Source organism: Mustela nivalis (genome assembly GCF_964662115.1).
Source record: "Mustela nivalis genome assembly, chromosome: 5".
NCBI lineage: Eukaryota > Metazoa > Chordata > Mammalia > Carnivora > Mustelidae > Mustela > Mustela nivalis.
This window is the reverse complement of record NC_139024.1, coordinates 151,004,599-151,026,019: the sequence shown is the minus strand read 5'-3', so window position 1 is coordinate 151,026,019 and position 21,421 is coordinate 151,004,599. Positions and strand designations below refer to the sequence as shown.

Genomic DNA, 21,421 nt, shown 5'->3' with positions numbered 1-21,421 from the left:
ACTAATCCCCATTGGTAGGGACTACTGTCTATCAAAAAACAAAACTAAACAAAATCCTAAGATTTAGTTGTACATAATGAAATTGGCTTGGGTTAATTTGCAGTCATCAGTGCCCGATATACAAAAGCCAATAGAGACCCATAATTTTTAAATAAGAGAATGACTACATAGTCTGCCAAATCCTTTCTGGGAAATGTTTTATCTTGGGATTCTGCCTCTTAGAGAGAGGTATTATGACCTTCTAACAGCTGTGTCTAAGGATGGCACTGAAGCTGAAGGAGCTAGTCTCAAGAAGCTTATTCAAAAGAAAGCCATGATTTATATCATCAGGACATTGAAACAACAGTCTAGCATGAACTTAAAAAAAAAAAATCTTAATCTCTTCACACAATGCTAAGATATAAAAACTCAAATTGTTATTGAATATACTAAAATATGCAGTCATTTTGAAGACATTATAAGATTTTCCAAACCTTGTCCTCACACAATATGAAAAGGATTCACCCTAGTGTGAGTGTGAACCCACATATATTCAACCTTGTAATGCGCTTTCTTTAGAACCTTAATTATGAGCTTTTTAGCATGCTTCTAATTAAATACCTCTAAAGATGTTTCTTTATACAATGTAATCTTCTGAAAGCTCTAACTTAAGAGTAAGAAAAAAAGATGGAATTTGAGGTTCTATTTTCCGCACACATACTGGTGATGGCGGTAGTCCTGTTGGAGGTTAAAGGCCATGGAAATCGTTTTACGGTGTGGCCGCCACTGCAGCTCATAGAGGGGCAGTGAGGAAGTGCCTGAGTGTCACACAGCTCTCCAATTCAAGGTCTGCGGGTCCCTGCTGTGCACCCTTAGCCCCTAGAAAGACAGTCATATTGCGATCTAAAAGTATTCTCTAAAATACAGAATAGAAAGAGACCCAAACCTTCCCCATCCAGGAGCTGCAATTAAGTCTGTGTTTAGAGCTGCGTGTTTTGGATTAGTTCATTCCATGTAGCTACCTTTGCATATATCGTAATACCTAACACAATACCTGGTAATGTGTAAGCACATAATAATTGTATTTTCAAATGTGATTATGTCTAGTTAATAACGATTTCATGTTGTAATCATTAGAACCAGAAAGGTAACAAAATGTTATTAGTTGTGCTTGTATTTCTCTAAAAACAACTCTACTTGTATAAAATAAATTGTCGTTCTTTCATTCATTCAAATTCAGTTCATTCAAATTCATTCATTCATTCATTCATTCAAATGTTTAGAAAGCACCTATGAATCCAGCACTGGGATAGAGAAAGAAAGTGAAAACACCCAAGTTAGCTTTTTTCCCACAAAGACATGATGCTACAGGTGGAAAAAAGTAACAGATACTTTTAAAAATGATAATAAATTCAAGTACGTAATCTCAAAGAATATTAGATGCCCCGTGAAGATACCCATATACCATCATTTTATGTCTGACAGATGGCAAGTAACAGGAAAACTGAGATAAATCTTAAAAGAGAAAGTATTAGTAAAATATTACAGGGTCGGACAGTATTTTCTTAGATTTGTTCAGCCCAGGGGAGGGTTATTCCCTTCAAACTAGGGATAATCTGATAGTAGGACCTAAAAAGCGATACAACTTCTATCAGAACGGCAAAGCAACATCCAACTCTGGCTTTGGAGGAGCAAAAAATTGCCAAGAGATTGTCAAAAGTGATGACTTTAATAAGTGACAGAGAAGGCAAAAATGAGGCACAGATCTTCTTTATGGTCCACTTTCCAACTTCTGACTTTTTGTCTCTACAATACCTAGGATCTTCCGTCTCTCCTAGAAAAAAACAAGGCAATCACAAACATGGGCCCCTAATAAAACCTGAGCTTTCCAACCTCAGCACACTTCTTCTGTCTATGCACAAGATGACTCCTCATTATACAGACCACAGTGTTGGATGGATCCTTTTTTTTAAATCTACATAAACACCCACATAAACTCTACTTCAGAACTATAACCCCATTCTACCAATTTAATGAGAAAAATGAAACACTTTGGCATAAATCTTCAAATTTTTATCTTTATCTCAGAAACTAGCTTGTTTCCGGCTGGATATTTAATTCGAATCTAGCATGTGATGTCACTTCCAGTTTACAGCAAGTACATGGCGTGGAATCACAACTGAACACCAACACCAGCGGGAGAAGGAGAGGAGAATTCTGGGGAGGGAGCCTGCTACTCCCACGAAGAGCTCACGCCATCTGAGTCAGGGCCATCAAAAGATCACGGTATACCAACAAAACGTAAAGGGACAAAACACGCAAACACTACCCTCTATTTCACCTGCTAGCACAAAAGAACACAACCACCTCCTGTACAATCCATTTTTTTAGATCTTTAAGAAAAAGAACTCAGTCCTACCCTTGGGCTTACTCGTGTCCTTTACTCCTCTGCCTAAGGAGGCACAAAAGTGTCCTTCGTCCTTGCCGAGGCTTACCTTTCCATCTGTATACACGATCCTACCGAAGCAGTTCCTGCTGTCAATATATTTCTGTTCCTCACCCCCTGCCTCTAAACAGGCCCAGGCAGAAACATCTTTCCATTCTCTAGAGTCTGCTTCTCTGCCTTTAAACTCCTCAAAAGAGTAATCTTCCTGGAGCAAAACTTACTAATTTTGAATCTGGTTTTTAATGCGCCCACTCTCCTGAAACGGTTCGGCTTTGTCAACACGATTTCCCCTGAAGGGCCTGAAAGCAAGTGATGGGATGGCGCTCCCTATTCCCACACCTTCGTCTCCGGCTACTGGTTCACAGATGACTCCTCCCATTTCCCATGCCCGGGCGGGCACCGAGCACTCAACCTTCAGCGACTCACCCACTCCCACCTCTTCTCTGTGGCCTTGTGCTCCCATCCCCCACTGTTCTTCAGAACTCCCAAATCAATGGTTACAAGTAGTTCCACTGGGGTATGCCAAAGCCCATTTTCTTAACCGTGACACAGTTCTGTCATCCGTACTATTCATTCCTGGAACCACACTCGGGCCCTCGGGCCTCCCTGACGGGCTCGCTGTAATGGTGGCATAAGCGAGCTCCCCGCACCTGTCTTCCAACACCAACCCACGTTACAGGCTGGTACCCGAAACATCTTCCTACTGCCCGGCTACGATTATTTCTCACCTCTGCTCCAGACGACAGTGGCTCTCCTTATCCTTCACTATCTGAATTAAACGTAATTTCTCACCCTGGGGCAACTACACTCTTCACACAAAAGATGATTTATCCCCCCTTTCCTTGCGTTGGAAACATCAGACTGCCTGGAGAAAATTGCCTTCTTCACAAACAACTCCCACGGCCCGCTCACACACCTTTGCTCATTCTTTTCTTTACCTACCACTTTCTCATCACACCTGTCCTACTCCCTGGAACTATGCACGCCAAGTGGGAGTTAAAGCTGGCATTAAAATGTAGCCAGCATGCTGGGGTTTCCAGGTAGCTCCAGTGTAATCACTTAAGGGGGGAGAGGAAGAGAGAGTCGGAGTAGAAATACAATACTGCAGGCTTTGAAGACGGAAGAAGGGGACCATAAGCAAGGAATGTGGGTGGCCTTCAGAGGCTGAAGAAAGGAAGTAAATCGATTCTCCCCAAAAGCCTACAGAACGCAGCCCTGCCTATACCATGATGTTAGCACGGCAAGACCTGTGTGAGATTCTGACTTCCGGAACGGTAACATAATAAATCTGTGAAGTTTCAAGACACCCAGCTAGTGGTCATTTGAAACTGACTATACCTCCATTCAAAACCATCACAATTCTACCTGTCCTGCAGGCCCCGATTCAGAAGTCTCTGAAACGCAAAGATCGTTCGGCTCCCACGAGCTCCCTCTCTGCCGGCCGCACTGGAGAGACTTCCCTGCTCCTCTGCACCCACAAAAGTATATGACGGACGTAACAGGTAAGTCTCGGTCTTAGCCGCTTCCCAGGAACGTGACAATGCAAAGTCCCTTAACCTCTCTGCACCTGACTTTCGTCACCTCCTGAAAACCAAACTCAGAGGCTGTTGTGAGGATTCAATACAGGAAAGAATATGCATTTCGAAGACTCATGTCTGGCCCACAGTAGGCACTCAGTTCGCATCAGCAATCACCATTAAACTTTCTTCTCACCTGTTTGTCAGAGTCACGGTCACATCCCTGTCTTATCACCACACCAGACAGACAGGTGCCTCGCCATGCTTCCTCTACAGGGCGTCTCTGCCGCACGAGAGACAGTCCAGAAACAGGAGCTGTACTAGGCAACCGGCAGCTAACCTTGAAAAGCTCGCCTCAGAAAACAAGAAGAGCGCTGGAAACTGCAGCAATGACTTGAGCGGACCAAAATTTATATACTCGACACAGCGGCTATAAACAGAGATGGGTAACCGAACGCCAGAGAGAGGCTTTAGGAGAAAAGATAAATGTTGTTGAAGAAATAAAAGGCACCCTCATTATAGATACTGTGATCAACTACACAATTCTCTCTGCTCCTCCAGAATCTAGCATGACCTAAAATGTTTAACTTTTTCACTGGTAAAGCATTAATACAGTCCTTATGCTCCTTTAGAAATGTAACAAAGCATAACAACTTTGTAGACTCTAATAGTAACTTCAACAATTTACTAACATACACAATAAAACTTGCTGCAAATGTGAGCCCTTTCCCAAATGGAGAATGGACAAATTTATATGAAATTTAAGATGTCCATTTTTAATTTGAAAGCAATAAAACGTTGTCAAGATTTTAGTGGAAAGGATTATTTTCTCTTGAAAGAAATACTTATGGATATGCCTCTTTCGAAACATCTGAATGTAAGTTTAAAAAAAAAGAAAAAGCAATGAGCTGCACCAGAGGTAAGAAATAAAATCCAAGCTAAGATGTTAGGAGTGATACCGTGACAAATGCCCACGGGGATGCTCTCACCTGAGAGCAAATGATAAGGCCACAGCTGATTCAGGGAAGGGATTCGTAGTCAGGGAGGGTTAGAAACTCAGATCTCATGCAGAGATAGACAGTATGGACTAAATTCTCTTAACATCAAAGGCATATTTGCTAATTTACTTACTAAGGGGCAGTTCTATATGGTAACATGAGAGAGTGATGGCAAATATCCAGTGAGCTTTAAAAGGTTTACAGTGTAGGGGCGACTGGGTGGTTCTTTCAGTTAATGTCCGATGCTTGATTTTGGCTCAGGTCATGATCTCAGGGTCTTGAGATCCAGCCCCGTGCCAGGCTCTGCACTCAGCAGGGAGTCTGCTTGAAAACTGTCTCTCTCCCTCTCCTGCTGCCCCAACCCCCACGCTCATGCTCACGGGTGTGCGTGCTCTCTCTCTCTAAAAAAATCTCTTTAAAAAATTTAAAAACTTAAGAGTTTATAGTGTAGCCTCATTTTAAGAAACACTAAATCCAAAAGAAGGGAAACCCAAATAAAATGCCTCAAAATGTTTCACGTAATGCCATTTCAAATGACTACCTAAAGCAAATTTCTCAACATTTCTTATGGCAACAAAAAACAGTGATGGCCTTAAAATAAAACATGTATAAATAAATAAAACAAATTATTGACTGCATACTCCACTCTATACCAGACACTGAACTCAGAGATAATAATATAATGATACCTGAAATACTTCCAGAGCCCATGTAGCCTAAAATTTAAAGTAGAAATTAGGCAGTCTTAGAGGACCATAACCAAGATAAATAGGGAATATGGTAGGTGCGTAGTGGAAGGAGGGATGTATTCAGCCCCAGTCACAGAGAAAGGAATAAGCAGTCACCCCAAAAGAGCACAGAGAAGGATTACCAACACGGTGAATGGGGAAAGGCTACGACATGCCAAGGACACCAGAGGGCGTGCACAGGGGACTGCAGTCAAGACAGAAGAGAATCTTGAGTTTGGAAATCTCAAGCCAGTCAGTGTGACTGAACACTGGAGGGTGAGGCAGGGAGCAACCACATGAAGACATACGCAGAAACTAGAAAAATAAAGCATCTTTGAAAACCAACAGTTAAAAGCAACACTCCAGAGGTCAACAAGAGGAGCAAAGTCACCTTAAAGAAATCAAACAGATCCATTTGACAGACCCTAAAATATTAACATGCGTAAAGAAATGTATCTTGGCGAAAAGGGGATGATCAATCCTACATGGGGGAAAAAAAAGAGAGAGACATTCACAGAAACACTTGACTTTGCCCTCCTAAAGACACTGTTCAGGAGAAAGCGCGCTCAGCGAGACTTCAAGTATTACTGTCCAACTGGTAAGGCAATCTGTTCTGTGAAGAGAATTTAGCATAAACCCATTAAACTTTCAAATTATAAAAATCAATCATTCATTCATTCAGTAAGTAAATATTGATTAAATCCCTGCTGTGTACGTTCTTCCGTATTCTAAGGATACAGTGGTAGGTGACAGAGTCGAAAATTCCTGCCATCTTGGAGCTTATGACGTGCCAGTGAGGAGAGACGATTAAAATACAAAGGAACTCGAATCTACTTCAATAATGAGAAGTGCTACAGAAGAAAATAAGGCAAATATGGACGAGGGGGAATGTGGGGATGTGGCGATTTGAGGTAGGAAATCAGGAGTCAAAAGAGAAACCGCGGTACAACCGAGAGGAGGAGAACGGAGACAGAGGGAGAAGCAAACAGGCTTATGCCTCTGATTTGGCTCAGGCTCAAAAGCGAGAATATATTAGATGCTCCAGTCAACGTGGTAACGACATTTCTCAGTACTGTACCCTGATGTCATGACTAGCCTCTGCGCCTGAGGCGTGCAGGTCTCCGAATCTTCGGCGCTGAAGGCCGGACGTTGGTCACAGACAAATTCACCAGGGCAAACGGAAGTCACCCCAGGCGGCTTTTTTTTTTTTTTTTTTTTTTTAAAGATTTTATTTATTTATTTGACAGAGAGAAATCACAAGTAGGCAGAGAGGCAGGCAGAGAGAGAGAGGGAAGCAGGCTCTCCGCTGAGCAGAGAGCCCGATGCGGGACTCGATCCCAGGACTCTGAGATCATGACCTGAGCCGAAGGCAGCGGCTTAACCCACTGAGCCACCCAGGCGCCCACCCCAGGCGGCTTTTAAGGAAAAACCAAATGACTTCTTCAGCCTTCCCTGATCTTTGGCAGTCGTGGGAAGGATTAACTAGAAGGTGATAAAACTAGAGAAAAGAGGACCAGTGACGACAGAGCCGGGAGCGTGCGGGGGAAACGGAGGCGCGGCTCAGGGAGAGGAAGAACGATGCTGGAGAAGCAGAAAGGAAGTTCCCGGCTCCCCGCGGGAACAGCATGAACGATGCGAAGGACGGAGGAAAACAATACTCAAAAGGAAGGAAGGAAGCTGGAATCAGAAAGAAGCAGGACAGGGCTGGGTGCCTCAGCTGGCTGAGTGTCTAACTCTTCGCTTCAGCTCAGGCCATGATCCAGGATCGGGAGTCTGAGCCCCGCGCTGGGCCCGGCACTCGGCGTACAGTCTGCTTGAGAGCCTCCGCTTCTCCCTCTCGCTCTCCTCCCCCGACCCATGCACTCTCTCTCTTAAGTAAAATCTTAAAAAAAAATAAAAAATAACAGGCAGGATAGCTTAAGCCTATGCAAAGCGGTTTGATGAACGGAGCGACTCCCATGATTTAAAGAACAGAAGGCCTTCACCTCAGCAGACTTTCAGACTACACTAATATTGACGACGAACTCCATTAAGGTAAATAAAACGACGTACAAACGAGCTCACCAAGAGTCAATAGTAAGGTCAGGAACTTCAGACTAAGACATGAAATTAAGAGTGCTTAATAGTCGGTAAACAATGCTTATTTTTAGCCCAAAGCTCATAAGGGCAACATTTTATTTTTTTTTTAAAGATTGTATTTATTTATATGAGAGAGAGAGAGTGCACAAGCAGGGGGAGGGGCAGAGTGAGAGGGAGAAGCAGGCTCCTCGCTGAGCAGGGAGCCCAACACAGGGCTTGATCCCAGGACCCTGAGATCATGACCTGAGCCGAAGGCAGACACTTCACTGACTGAGCCACCCAGGCACTCCAAGGACAACACTTTAAAACATGAATTTCATAGAGTTCGTAATTAAAACATGGTTAGTATCTCAGGCATTATTTACTATAATTCTATTGAAAAAACAAAGATGATGGGTATATTAATCATTCCAACAACAAAACTCTTTTTAAAATTATTTTAACCCAAGGGCATGGCTGGAAAATGAAATCCAAGTTTGTTACCAAGAAGATGTCAGAATAATATTAATCAAAGGCCTAAGACCCTGCTGCAAATCAACGTGTAACTTGTACGCAGGGAACCTCTAAGAGGGAACTATATTCATGTGATTTAGAGCTTTTTGATTTTTTCTTTCCCGTGAAAATGTTCAACTGCTTTATTCTGTCCCATGTCCAGAGGGAAAAGCTGAATTCACAGAGTATACTGAGTGTTTTATGGGTAAGTCTGAGAGACACTCACCCGGTATTGATGGAAATGATTTCTATCAGCGGATTCTTCCTGATCTTCGGCAAATCCAATCGTGCCCCCCCGAGGCGCTTTCCATTGTCCTTTTTCTGACCCAGCAGTCTCACAGAGTGACCTCCAATGAAAGCAGAAAAATACACGACAGCGTCAGCCACAGAACTTCAACTGACTGCTCTCAACAAATGAGTTAATATTTTCACGTAACTTCTGTTATGAAACAAACAACAAAATATACATAAGATGGAACCATTGACCTAAGAAATACCGCCAAAGGGAAAAACAGCTGTGCGCGCTTCCTGCAGTCAAAGTTCTTTGCTTAAAGTATTTGCACATTTCTACTGTACATATGACGAAAACAGAAACATCCTCAGAATGTCACTCCATAAGGTACGCATGCTCTCCAGCGGGGACCAGGTATGAAATGAAACAGGAAGAGCTTACCTGAACACCAGGCCTGCCAACCAACTCACTGTTGGGGAATTTAAAAAAAAAAAAAAAAAAAGTGCAAAAGCAGACTATTTGCTCAAAGCAAACAACACATCAAAGAAATTTTAAAAAGGCTGGGATAAGGTGACACTTCAGGGTCAGATTTTTTAAAGACAAAAATTTTTAGGGGCGCCTGGGTGGCTCAGTGGGTTAAGCCTCTGCTTTGGCTCGGGTCATGATCCCAGGGTTCTGGGATCAAGCCCCGCATCTGGCTTTCTGCTCAGTGAGGAGCCTGCTTCCCCCTCTCTCTCTGCCTGCCTCTCTGCCTGCTTATGATCTTTCTCTCTATATCGAATAAAATCTTTAAAAAAAAAATTTTTAGGCTTATTTTTTAAAACTATTACAAAAGAAAAACAGACTATTTCTAAAAGCCATGAAAAATTTTATAATTTTGAAATTTTGAATTGCAGTGGTAGAAAATACGAGAGAACAGTACTAAGACTTCCCATCCCCTTCAGATTCTCCAATTATTATTTCTTCCATGCTTACTTTGTCCTTTGCTCATTATATACATAGTATTTTTTAATAACTTCACTGAGGTACATCCTATAAGAGTCACTCCTTGCAAGTACACAACTTAATGATTTTTTTTTAAAGATTTATTTATTTAACAGAGAGAGAGAGAGTGCATGGCACCCAAGCAGGGGGAGCAGCAAAGAGAGAGGAAGAAGCAGGCTCTCCTCTGAGCAGGGAGCCTCACCCAAATCTCAACCCTAGGACCCTCGGATCATAACCTGAGCCAAAGGCAGATGCCTAACCAACTGAGCCACCCAGGTGCCCCCAATTTAATGATTTTAAATTAACACATGCAGTTGTACAATCATCACAACAACCCAATTTTAGAACATTTCTATCACCCTAAGAATTCCCTCAAGCTTATTTACAGTCCAACCTTGCTTCCATTCCAAAATATATCACATTCTGTTCAACTGCTGACCAGCTGGCGGACATCTGGATTGTTTCCAACTAATACCTATTAGAATAATGCTTGCTTCTACGAATCTTCACATACAAGACTTCATGGGGACATAAGTTTTCATTTCTCCTGGATAGACTCCCAGGAATGGAGCTGCTGGATCACGTGGTCAATTTCTGTTTAACTTTATAAGAAACAACTGTTCTCCAAAGTGGTGGTACCATTTTATATCCTACCAGCAACGTATGAGGACTTGAGTTTCCCCACATTGTTAACGAAGTCCTTATAGTTGCAACTTTTTTAACAGCCATTCTAGTGAGAAGTAATCCAGTATTGTAGTTGGAATGAACATGCATTTCCATAATGACTAACGATGTTGAGCACCTTTCCACATGTTTATTAGCCATCTGCACGTCTTGTGTGGTAAAATGTTGGTATTGTTAATTTTTTTTTTTAAGATTTTATTTATTCATTTGACAGGCAGAGAACATAAGTAGGCAGAGAAGCAGGCAGAGAGAGCAGGAAGCAGGCTCCCTGCTGATCAGAGAACCCAATGCGGAGCTAGATCCCAGGACCCTGGGATCATGACCTGAGCCGAAGGCAGAGGCCTTAACCCACTGGGCCACCCAGGTGCCCCAGTATGGTTAATTTTTATGTGTCAACTTGACTAAGCCACAGGGTACCCAGACATTTAACCAAACATTATCTTGGGTGTTTCTGCAATGGTGTTTCTGGGTAAGGCTGACATTGGAATCAGGAGACTGATTAACACTAGTGGGCCTTATCCAATCAATCCAAAACCTGAATAGAACAAGGAAGCTAAGAGGAAACAACTCCCATCTGACTGCACAGCTGGGACATTGCTCTTTGCCAGCCTTCAGATTCTGACTGGGATACAGGATCTTCTTGGGTCTTGTTATTGGCCAGCTGCAGACTGAAACTTACACGATCGGCTCTACTGATTCTTGGACCTTTGGACTTGGGCTGGACCTATACATCAGCTCTCATGGAGTGCTGGATTGCAGACTACAGTCTTTGGAATTCTCAGTCTCCAAAATATCTCCATAATAGTGTGAGCCAATTCCTTATCATACATTTCTCTTCAACAAACCCACCCACCCACACACCCTACTGGCTGTTTCTCTAGAGAACCCTCACTAATAAAAATGTCTACTCCAGGAGTCGGCCAGTATTTTAACTGGAGTAGTTGCCCTGTTATAGAGTTCTAAGAATCCTTTATTCTGCTTACAAAACCTTCGTCAAGTATGTGATTTGTAAATATTTTCTCGCAGACTGAAGCTTACAGTTTCACTTTCATGATAGTATCTGTTCAAAAGTAAATGTTTTTCAATTTAATGAAGTGTACTTTCTCAATTTTTTCTTTTCTAGCTCATGCTTTTGCTACTCTAGCTAAGAACTCCTGGCCTAGCCCAAGGGCACAGATTTATTCTGTATTTTCTTCTCAGTGTCTTACTATTTTAGGTCTTAGCCTTAGGTCTAGGATCCACTTAGTTAGTTTGTGTATAAGAGTCTAAGATTGTTTTTTGCATATGGATATTCAATCGTCCAAATGCCATTTCTTTTCCCTCCTCCCTCTTTGTGCAACTGTTGTCACACATATTAACAGACAGCTGCATCAACCCCCAAAACACAGGGCCATAATTATTGTTCTATACAACTGTATAGTTTCTGTTGTTGTTGTTGTTGTTGTTGTTGTTGTTGTTGTTGTTGTTTTTTGGCGGGGGGGGGGCAGAGGGAGAGAAAGAATCCTAAGCAGGCTTCATCCAGCACAGAGCCCAACACAGAACTTGATCTCACAACCCTGAGATCATGATCTGAGCTGAAATCAAGAGTCAGACGTTTAACTGACTGAACCACCCAGACGCCCCACAACTATATAGTTTTAAAAAGAGGAAAAACATATCTTTACAAAGGACTTATTATTTAACCACATATTTAACCATTTCTAAAAATCACTCCCTCCTGAGAATTCAACTTATCATTTGATACTACTTCCTTTCTGCCTGAAGAGCTTTCTTTACTATTTCTTATAAAGGAAATCTACTAGCAACACAGATTCTTTGCTTATTTGAGAGTCTCTATTTTGCTTAATTTGTGAAAGATACTTTTGCTGGATATAGAATTATTAGTTGACAGGTTTTTTTTCTCTGAGCACTGAATACAGCTGATCCTGAACACTGCAGAGGTGAGCAAGACCAACCCCCATACACTTGAAAATCCACATATAACAAAACTTACCTGCTAATAGCTTACACTGTTTGCCAATAACATACTCAGCTGACTAATAAATATTTTATATGTCATATGTATGACACACTTCTTACAATAGAATAAGCTAAACAAAATGTTAAGAAAAGCACGAGGAAAATACATATACAGTACTGGTCTGTAAACAAATCCATAGAGAAGGGGACCACACAGTTCACATGTCGTTCAAGGTTCAACTGTCAAAGGTCACTACCTTTGACTCTGTTGTATCTGATGAGAAGTCAATTATCGATCTTAATACTGTTCCCCTTGTACATAATGTGTTACTTCTTTCTTATGCTTTCCTGGATCTCTGTGATTTTCCTACCTGCAATTCAGGTAGCTTTTTGGCTCCATAAAGTAATGAGTTTTTTGTTTTTGTTTTTTAACAAAGTTTGGGAAGTTTTCATATAGTACTTTAAAAAAAAAAAAAAATGGGGGAGGGGCACTTTTTCTGTATCTCCTTCTGTGGCTCCGTGACACACTAACTGGTCTGCTGGATGCTGCCCCACAGGTCTTTGAGTCCCTGCTGATTTTTCTTGTTATTCAGAGTGGATCATTTCTATTGATCTGTCCTCAAATTTACTGATTTTATTTTCTTCTGCAATCTCAAACCTGCAATTGAGCCCCTTGAATGAACATTTAATTTACTGTACTTTTCAATTTCCCCTTGGTTCTTTTTTATCCTTTCCATCTTTTTTGTGATTCTGTATTCGTCACTGCCATCATTTTCCTTAAAGGCTTTTGACATCATTTTACTTAGTACGTGGGAGTCTTTGCTGACTCCAACATTTTTGGTCAAAGACAATCTATACTGACTGGTTTGTTTTTCTTTCTCCATATAGGTGTACTTGCTTTCTCTGCATGTATCGTAATATCTTGTTTAATATAGAACACTGTAGATAATATACTGTGGCAAATTTTAATTCAGACCACCCCCCACCAAGGGCTGTTGTTGGTTTTCTTTACTAGCTTACCTGGACTAAATCTATGAAATCTGTCTCTCTACAATGAAAGGTTGTCCTTGTCCCTTCTTAGTTCTCCATCCTCACTCCCCTCCACCAAGCATGACATCTTAGGGGTCAACTCTGTATCTGCATAGCTTTTTATTGAGGAAAGAATGGTCACACATTTGTTCAAACACCACAAGCCAATGAGATTTCTATCTGCTGATGGAAGTGTGTATGAGCCAGTGAGGTCACTCAGAGTTAGGGCCATTTTTTAGTCCGCCCCATCTTCCCGGGATGTGCATGCAGGCTCCAGTGGGCAGGTGAGCGAGGGTGGCTGGGCCCACTCCAGACTCTGCTGTGCGTATGCACAACCCCCAGTCAACTAACCGTCCGTGGAGACTTAGCAAGCCTCCTATCACCTCCTCACCTTCAGGAAGTTCCTGTTCAAAACCTGGCTAGTCCACCTGTCCACTATTCATGCCAAACAGTCCCCCAGTTTCAAGAAGGTAGAGCCACAGACCCTCCCTGTTACTTGCCATCAAAATCTCCACTTTAACGAACAATTCTTCAAGTCAACTGAGCTGCTTGTTTTTGACTGTCCAGCTTTACTGCTGCTCAGGAGGAGATCTGTTGACCTCCACATTTGATCATGTAATAAGGAAATCAAAGCCAACTTTTTCAAAGCAATTATTTAAAATAACTTCAAATACATAATTAGTACAATTATATATATATTATATATATATAATGTGTATATGCATATACATATATACATAATAGACAATTATATACATGTTTCATCACCCTTCATTTCAGAAAGATACATTGTTTCCATGTCTGTCTTAAAGATAGCTTTTCATGACCAGAAGTAATAAAACCATCAGTCACAGCGTTTTTGCAGTAATCACTTTAATAAGAAACATTAAGTCCTTCATTCATTCTGAAAATTCTTGCTCTGCTGTAGAAACATAGCTGGAGTCAAGCGAGCATTTGGCACACCAGATTTCACAGATCTTCAAGATAAGTTCAACTCTTCAATCAAAAGTCCAGTTAATGAAGAGGAGAGCAAGACTGGCATGCTAACATAATAGTTCTCTGAGAGATGCCAAAAGTTCAATAATGACTATGCAAAGGCATGCTATCTCCACACTAGCATGAGACAAATTTCATTATATCCTGCTGAGATTTCAGTAATATGCAGCCTGCACTAATAACATTAGATAAATTATTCATCTTCACTATCTACATGCAAATAAAGGAACATATCTCTGCCTGATGATATAATGAGTTATTTTCCAATCCAATGATTCATTAAAGAGCAGGAGAACTAACAATAGTCTGGGTTTTTTTTTTTTTAATTGAAAAATATAGTACACTGAAGACAAAGTAGGAAATAACATAAAAGTCCCTCATTATATCTGGCCAAAGATGAAAAGAAGAAAATTCAACCACAGAACAGTTGTTTTTTTTTTTTTAATGGACTAGAGGAATGAAACTTTTATTTGTTATAAACCAACTCATTTAAGAATCCTTGTGCAAACAGACTGTTGTTTCAAATTAATTCCCTAAGTGTAGAGACCACAGACTAAAAACATATACTGCAAATCATTACCTCTCGATACGCAGTTATCAATAATGAAACCATCTAAAACAAATTGAAATTTGATAGACTAAAAAATAAAAGTGAGGTGATGTGTTTGGGAAGAACAGGAGAGAAAACAAGAATGTTGGAACAGGGAAACATGCTCAGGGAATAAAGATGTGAAAAGTGAAAAAGGAAATTTCTGGAGCAATTTGTGCTGCAAACGAACATGCCATTCTTACGACAGGACCACGAAGCAAGGAGCACAATTACACACTCACACATTGCTTCTTTGTTCGATCCCTTCTGGCCACTGAGGCCTTGCACCGTGATGGGGAAGGCATGCAGCTCAGTGAATACTGATTTATTTTGTTACTACTGTGAATTTCATCACCCTTCACGGCTAGATTGAAGAGAAGGGGGGGGCGCGGAATCAGGACAACGGAGTCTGAAAGAAAAACAGAGTGAAAATACCCGTTTTGACATCACTTCAATCACACAGAGGAAGAAATTAAAGGAGTAAGTATTAATAGGAACAGATGGGAGGAATGACGCTCAGTGTGAACAGATCAACTGATAATAACAGGAGACCACCAAGGAGATGGAGATAAAGATGTAAAGTGATTAAAACAGAGATAAGCAATTTTAATACAAAGATTTTTTTTTAAAAAGCAGATTGCCTTAATATGCAGAATGGGACACACTCAAACGCAGTATTTCTGAAATCTTTTGTCTTCTCCATTCTAAATGTAAATTGACATTTCATCTCATATAAATAATGGTCAGATGTGTCTCAGTGGGTTTATTAACCATCTTTAATAAACATCTCCCTAAGTCGTTACTCAGCAATGTCACAAAAATTCACCCCTGTTAAAACCAAATTTAATTTTAAGCCTGAGGCTTTCAGCGGTTATTTTTCAATCAGCTACAAAACCTTGATTCTGTGCTGTTTTTACATTTGATCCAGTCCACAAAGAATGTTACTAAACAATTTTATGAGCTAAAATTCTTATGTATTGCAAAATTTTGAGCCAAGAGCTAATTTTTAAACATAATCCATCATTATATGCATATTTGTAAATTCATAATAAGGGAAAAAAATCTATGTGGGAAAAAAAACAGGTCTGTTTTGTACAATAATCGCTCTATTAGTTGAATCAATATTCAATGCTGTGTCGAAAGCAAAATATCTTTCCCAAATTCCACAGTGCTAAACGTTGAGAACATTATGGAAATCGAGGGGTTCCATTCCACCCATGTCTACTAGAAAGACAGTCTGTCAACATGTTAGGAAGGCAATTACAATGGTCATTCACAAACAGAAAAGAATCAACCTCCGGAATATGAGCACATATGTTAATTGAGTGATAGAAACAGGATTACCTACAAAATACATATTTATTAATTAAATTGTTTCGACTCGCAAACCAATCTTCCCTCCTTTTGGTTCTCACAGCTAAAGTGGGTTGTACAAATTAGCTTCGGGATAGCATTACCCATCGCAGAAGTACCAGTGAGCGAGCAACTTGGCTGGCGGTCGTTTATTCCCCCTCTTTAATGTTCCCTGTTCTTTAAAGGCTCTTTAAATGCCCAGACTTTGCTTCAATATTCTATTCAACCCACCAATTTTCAAAGGCCATTGTGTCCTTAACATGTGGCCACCCACCTTCCACCAGCACAAGAGAGGTCTCATGGCAAGTTTTCTTGATACCTTACTAACTGCTCTCACTGCACACAAACTCGGGCCTATCAGCGACGCATTCAGTGGACCTGTGTGAACCCCAAGCTCTGGGTCTGGCCACTGGAAAACTTCCTCATGAAGCAACCCAACAAAATGCAAGGGGAAGAGGTAGGAGATTGGCAGAAAAATCAAGCCAAAAGAACAAAGGATACATGTACTACAGATACCCATTCTCACTAAAACAAATGCAGTCACATCAATTTGAATATTAGAAAGGAATGCTCAGTCATTAAGCATCTGCTTTCGGCTCAGGTCATGATCCTGGGGTCCTGGGACCCAGCCCTGATCTGCGGGAGACCGGCTTCTCCCTCTCCCCCTGCTTGTGTTCCCCCTCTCTCTCTTTGTCAAATAAATATTTTTTTAAAAAAAGGAAAGGAAAGGGATGCTCAATCTATTTATTTTTTTAAGATTTATTCACGGGAGAGAAAGAGAGAGAGAGGAGGAGCAAAGGGAGAGGCAGAGGGCAAGAGAGAAGCAGACGCCGTGCTGAACAGGGAGCCGGATGTGGGACTCAATCCCAGCACCTGAGCTGAGGGCAGACGCTTAACTGACTGAACCACCCAGGTGCCCCAGGAATGCTCAATTTCATCTGTTCCTCTGCAAAACGTTTGGAATTATCACATGACATATCCTCCACAGGCAGTTTGAACTGCCTGATTGATGAAGACAAACAAAAATGTGTCTCTGCTCAATCCAGTGTCACTCCTCAGAGGCAGGCTCCTCTCAAGCAAGCAAGAATTGTCTGACAGTCACACTCGAGTGTGACCTTCCCTGGTAATAATTTCATTTTAAAAGGAGAAAGCGAAGTAAAACTTGGGATTTAGGGGGAATAACTTGCCACAAGGCAAAGCTGGAACACCTTACAGGAAGGGCCAGAATGGACTCAAACACACAAAATCCTTCCAATTGAAGCCCCAATTTCAGCTTTTAAGATTTCAAACAAGGATGAAGAACTTTATTTTTTTTTTACTTATTTATTTTTTATTTGACACACAGAGATCACAAGTATGCAGAGCAGCAGGCAGAGAGAGGGGGGAAGCTGGCTCCCTGCTGAGCAGAGAGCCCGATCTGGGGCTCAATCCAGTACCCTGGGATCATGACCTGAGCAGAAGGCAGAGGCTTCAACCCACTGAGCCACCCAGGCGCCCCAAACAAGTATGAAGACTTTAAATGTGAACCAGAACAAGGACACCTAGGAAAAGATAATAAAAGAAGGAAAGAACAGTCAGACTCAGCTGCCCCAAGAGACGGAATTAGAAGCGTGAATCCGAGGGTAAGTGGAGAGAGGCGGGCTTCGGTGCTGTTTATGGACGTGCATCTCCAGGGGTGAACAAAGTGTAAGGGAAGCGGACACCCTACCTGACGGGCAACTGGGTTGGAGAGGAAGCTAAAATGAGGTCATAAGACAAAGTTTAAATCCCTGCCAGTTTGAGGATCATTTAATGTCAAAACTCTTGCTGCACACAAAGGGTACCTATGCTGTAATTAGAAGGATGTGAAATTTAAGTATGATCCAAAACTACAGAAGATTTTAAGACAATATTTTCTTCGCTTTGCAGAGCATTGCTGGCACAACTGATAATGACAATCAGTGTAAGGTCACCACGTGACGGAAAGACACACATCACAAATAATCCATGTAAGCAAAATGTCTTCTTACCCTAAAGGAGACACCTTCTGGGGGCAAGTTACCATAAACGCTGAATGTTGTGTTTTAATGACATCTCTTACAAGCTGTTGTACCTTATATGACAGTGGGAGATTTGTTTGGTACCAATTTATTTTTCCAAATGTAAATTAAGTGTACATCAAAACATGAAAGGGTTAATGGCAGTCTCACGTCAGTAACTCTGCGTTAGCAGGACCCGTAAAAGAACTCCTTAGTTCACTGGCTGGCTGGCTATAATCGGCTCTTCTGAACTATAAATTTGCAAAACAGCTTCGAGGCCTTAGTGTTTACAGCAGTAACGCAATGTCTGCTTCAGTTTGGTATGCAGAGCAATCCACGGTCAGGACACATAACTTAATGATAGCCCGTGCTCAAACCTACATTCTGAAAGTACTGCATCAGGTGACAGAAGCAGAGATAACAGACCGTACGCTACAGGGCATCCAGGCCGCTAGGACACAAGAACAGTGAAATACAGACACACGGAACCTGTAAAGTACAAGCTCCTCGTGAACTTTCACAAACTGAACTTTTAAAAACTGAAGTTCAATTCCCACTTTCAATCGCGAATGAAAATTTCAAGTTTCCTCCTGTTGTCATTCAACTCAAGCCCGTGTGAAGCGTGACAGAAGAGAGACAGGAAGGGAAGGAAGTTGGAGAGGTCCCGCCTCTGGACCCTAAAACAGACCTGGTCTGTGCTTCACTTCCTCTCCCACCATGAGCTGAACACACTTCTACTGTGGCTGTCTCACGGCAATCGGTAAGGGAGGAGGTACGAAACGGGGCACCTGGGGCGTCCTTGCTGGCTTTAAATTCATACTCTTAGTCCTCAGCCCCTTGGGAGAGGTGTTCTCACTGCCCTTCTATAAAATGACGATAATGGGCTAAGCACAGAAATGTAAGGAAAACAAAGATGCACATTTTATAGCATAGCATAATACAGTAATGCATATGCATAACAGAAACAAAAGCTCTACGTATTACAGACAAGCTTTAAAAATGATGTATGCAGGGCACCTGGGTGGCCCAGTGGGTTAAAGCCTCTGCCTTTAGCTCAGGTCATAGTCTCAGGGTCCTTGGATCAAGCCCTGCATGGGGCTCTCTGCTCAACAGGGAGCCTGCTTCCCCCTTTCTCTTCTGCCTGCCTCTCTGCCTACCTATGATCTCTCTCTGTCAAATCAATGAATAAAATATTTTTTAAAAATGATGTAGGAAATATTATTTTATCAATATTGAAACACAACATAAAGACTACCTTTTCTACATGCAAAAAAAAAAACCAACCAACCAAACCAACCCTATACTGTCCTTAGTACCGCCACCACTGACTTCTGTCCAAAAGCCATGCAAGGTCTCAAGGAAAACAGATTTGCAAAAATAACTGGAATGAAGCGACAGAGATGGGCTGACAAGTGTTTCTAGGAAGAGCTCGGCACCAAGAGACTGGGGTCAACTCTCCCAGGAAAGATCGGGTAGGCTTCACAGAGAGCTGACCTTGCTGGGCAAGCAGGATACAATTTAAATATACGATTATACGTATTTCACAGCACCTCCGAACACAATACTACTAACACAGCAAGCAGAATTCGTTGCTGGAATTCCTGCTTGTTGCTCATTTTCCACTTTTTAAAACCAATCTAGTTAAGAGCCTATCGCAAAAACCAGATTTCTCTGCAAAGATTTATTAAGACTTGGCATGAAAGAATCCCACTGTGAAAACCACACCTTCCAAGATGACAGTATTTCTAAATATGGTTTATGAAGGAGAAATTATGTGGGCTTGAGATGCATTCTTAAATCTAATCCAAAGAGTGATCAAACGTTATTTTTGAAACTTAATTTTGAGAAATTACAATTAATGTTCAGGACGAGATGCTAAAGACCGAAAGTTCAAAATCCTTCTCCTTACAGCTTCATTATTTATCTAGCCTAAATACAAAGCTGAGATAGAAAACACAGTCCATAACCTTAAAAAATACGGATTACCCTGACCCACCCATTTAAGAGTAAAAAACTATAAAGTGTACTTCAAATAAAAACCTTCAAAAAGTATCTCTAATACACACACCCAAGGGAATTTTCTCTGTAAAACCTTTCATTAGCTTTTTATTGGTTAAATCGGCTTTGTATTGGTTGCTTACGGTTAAGGTATACTTTCATTCTCTCATTTCCTAAATTAAGCACCTTTATAGTGAAGTAAGACTCAAATATTGTAGTTACAATTTTTTTTTTTAAGTGAAACAAATCTGGGGGGGCACCTGGGTGGCTCAGTGGGTTAAGCCTCTGCCTTCGGCTCAGGTCATGATCTCAGGGTCCTCAGCAGGGAGTCTGCTTCCCCCCCTCTCTCTCTGCCTGCTGCTCTGCCTACTTGTGATTTCTTTCTCTCTCTGTGTCAAATAAATAAATAAAAACATTAAAAACAAATAAATGAAACAAATCTTTACTGACTCCTTACAAAAAATTACTTTGGCACAAAATGGGGATGGCTAGTAAAACTAAGGGAGGAGCTGGGGGAGAAAGAGATGGCAGAGGAAAACAAGAAATGGGAAGGAAGGAAATGTGTAAGCCCGGATACGAAAGGGAATGAGAAGTGGAGGAGCAGCGGCATTCGACAGCAGGCATGAGGAAAGGAAATGAGGAACAGGCCTCACTTTCTCACTCCCCTCCAGTCAAGGTAAGCAGCTTAACAGAAAGTAAAGAACACGAGATTAGAGAACTAGGTTTCAAATTATAACACACTGCTGCCTCGCTGTGTAATCAGTAATACCAGGGTTCCTGTGGAGTACAAATGAATTAATGTATATGGAAAGGGTGAGCTACAAAGAGCTAGACAGAAGTTAATTACAGTTGCTACTATAATTAATGCAATTGTAATCCTATCAAGATCTACAGCGCTAATGACGTTTTTCAAAAGCAAGGAGGAAAAGAGATTTTCGAAACTTACAAACACTAGATGTTAAAGTCAGAGCCCATTTATTTTTTAAGCTCTGGAGGGCTAAGAAATAGGTCACAAATAATTGCACTGATGATGATCATCAAATCTGCGAATGATTTTTTTAAATATATAAATTAAAGAAGATTCAAGGTCATTCCTATTAAATCACTCATTTGCATCCTGATACAGTTTCCTGAAAACTGAGGGACGAGGAAGAAAGCATAAACGGCGTGCCAGAACCACACAGGATCCTGGTAAGTCTGAGCATCTACGCCTACAGCATCTACGCCCCACCCAGGACACCTGAGTGACAGGATCCTCATCAGACTGCAACAGTGGCCCCCACAGCAGTGCATCTAGGTGAAGGGCCACACGGCAGACCCTCTAAGCCTCAGTTTCCCCA

At 41.4% G+C, this 21,421-nt stretch overlaps 1 protein-coding gene across 8 annotated transcripts in view; it reads right to left on the bottom strand.

Annotated features, from left to right (window-relative positions):
- CDKAL1 (CDKAL1 threonylcarbamoyladenosine tRNA methylthiotransferase) overlaps window positions 1–21,421 on the bottom strand; it is a 631,102-nt gene that overhangs the window by 403,226 nt on the left and 206,455 nt on the right. For all 8 annotated transcript variants that reach the window (XR_014311876.1, XM_082730990.1, XM_082730994.1 and 5 more), the window contains one exon: window positions 8,466–8,586. Coding sequence is in view for 7 of the 8 variants with exons in the window: in XM_082730990.1 (XP_082587116.1) it covers window positions 8,466–8,586 (121 nt within the window). In the remaining variant the exon portion in view is untranslated. The remainder of the gene's footprint in view (window positions 1–8,465; window positions 8,587–21,421) is intronic.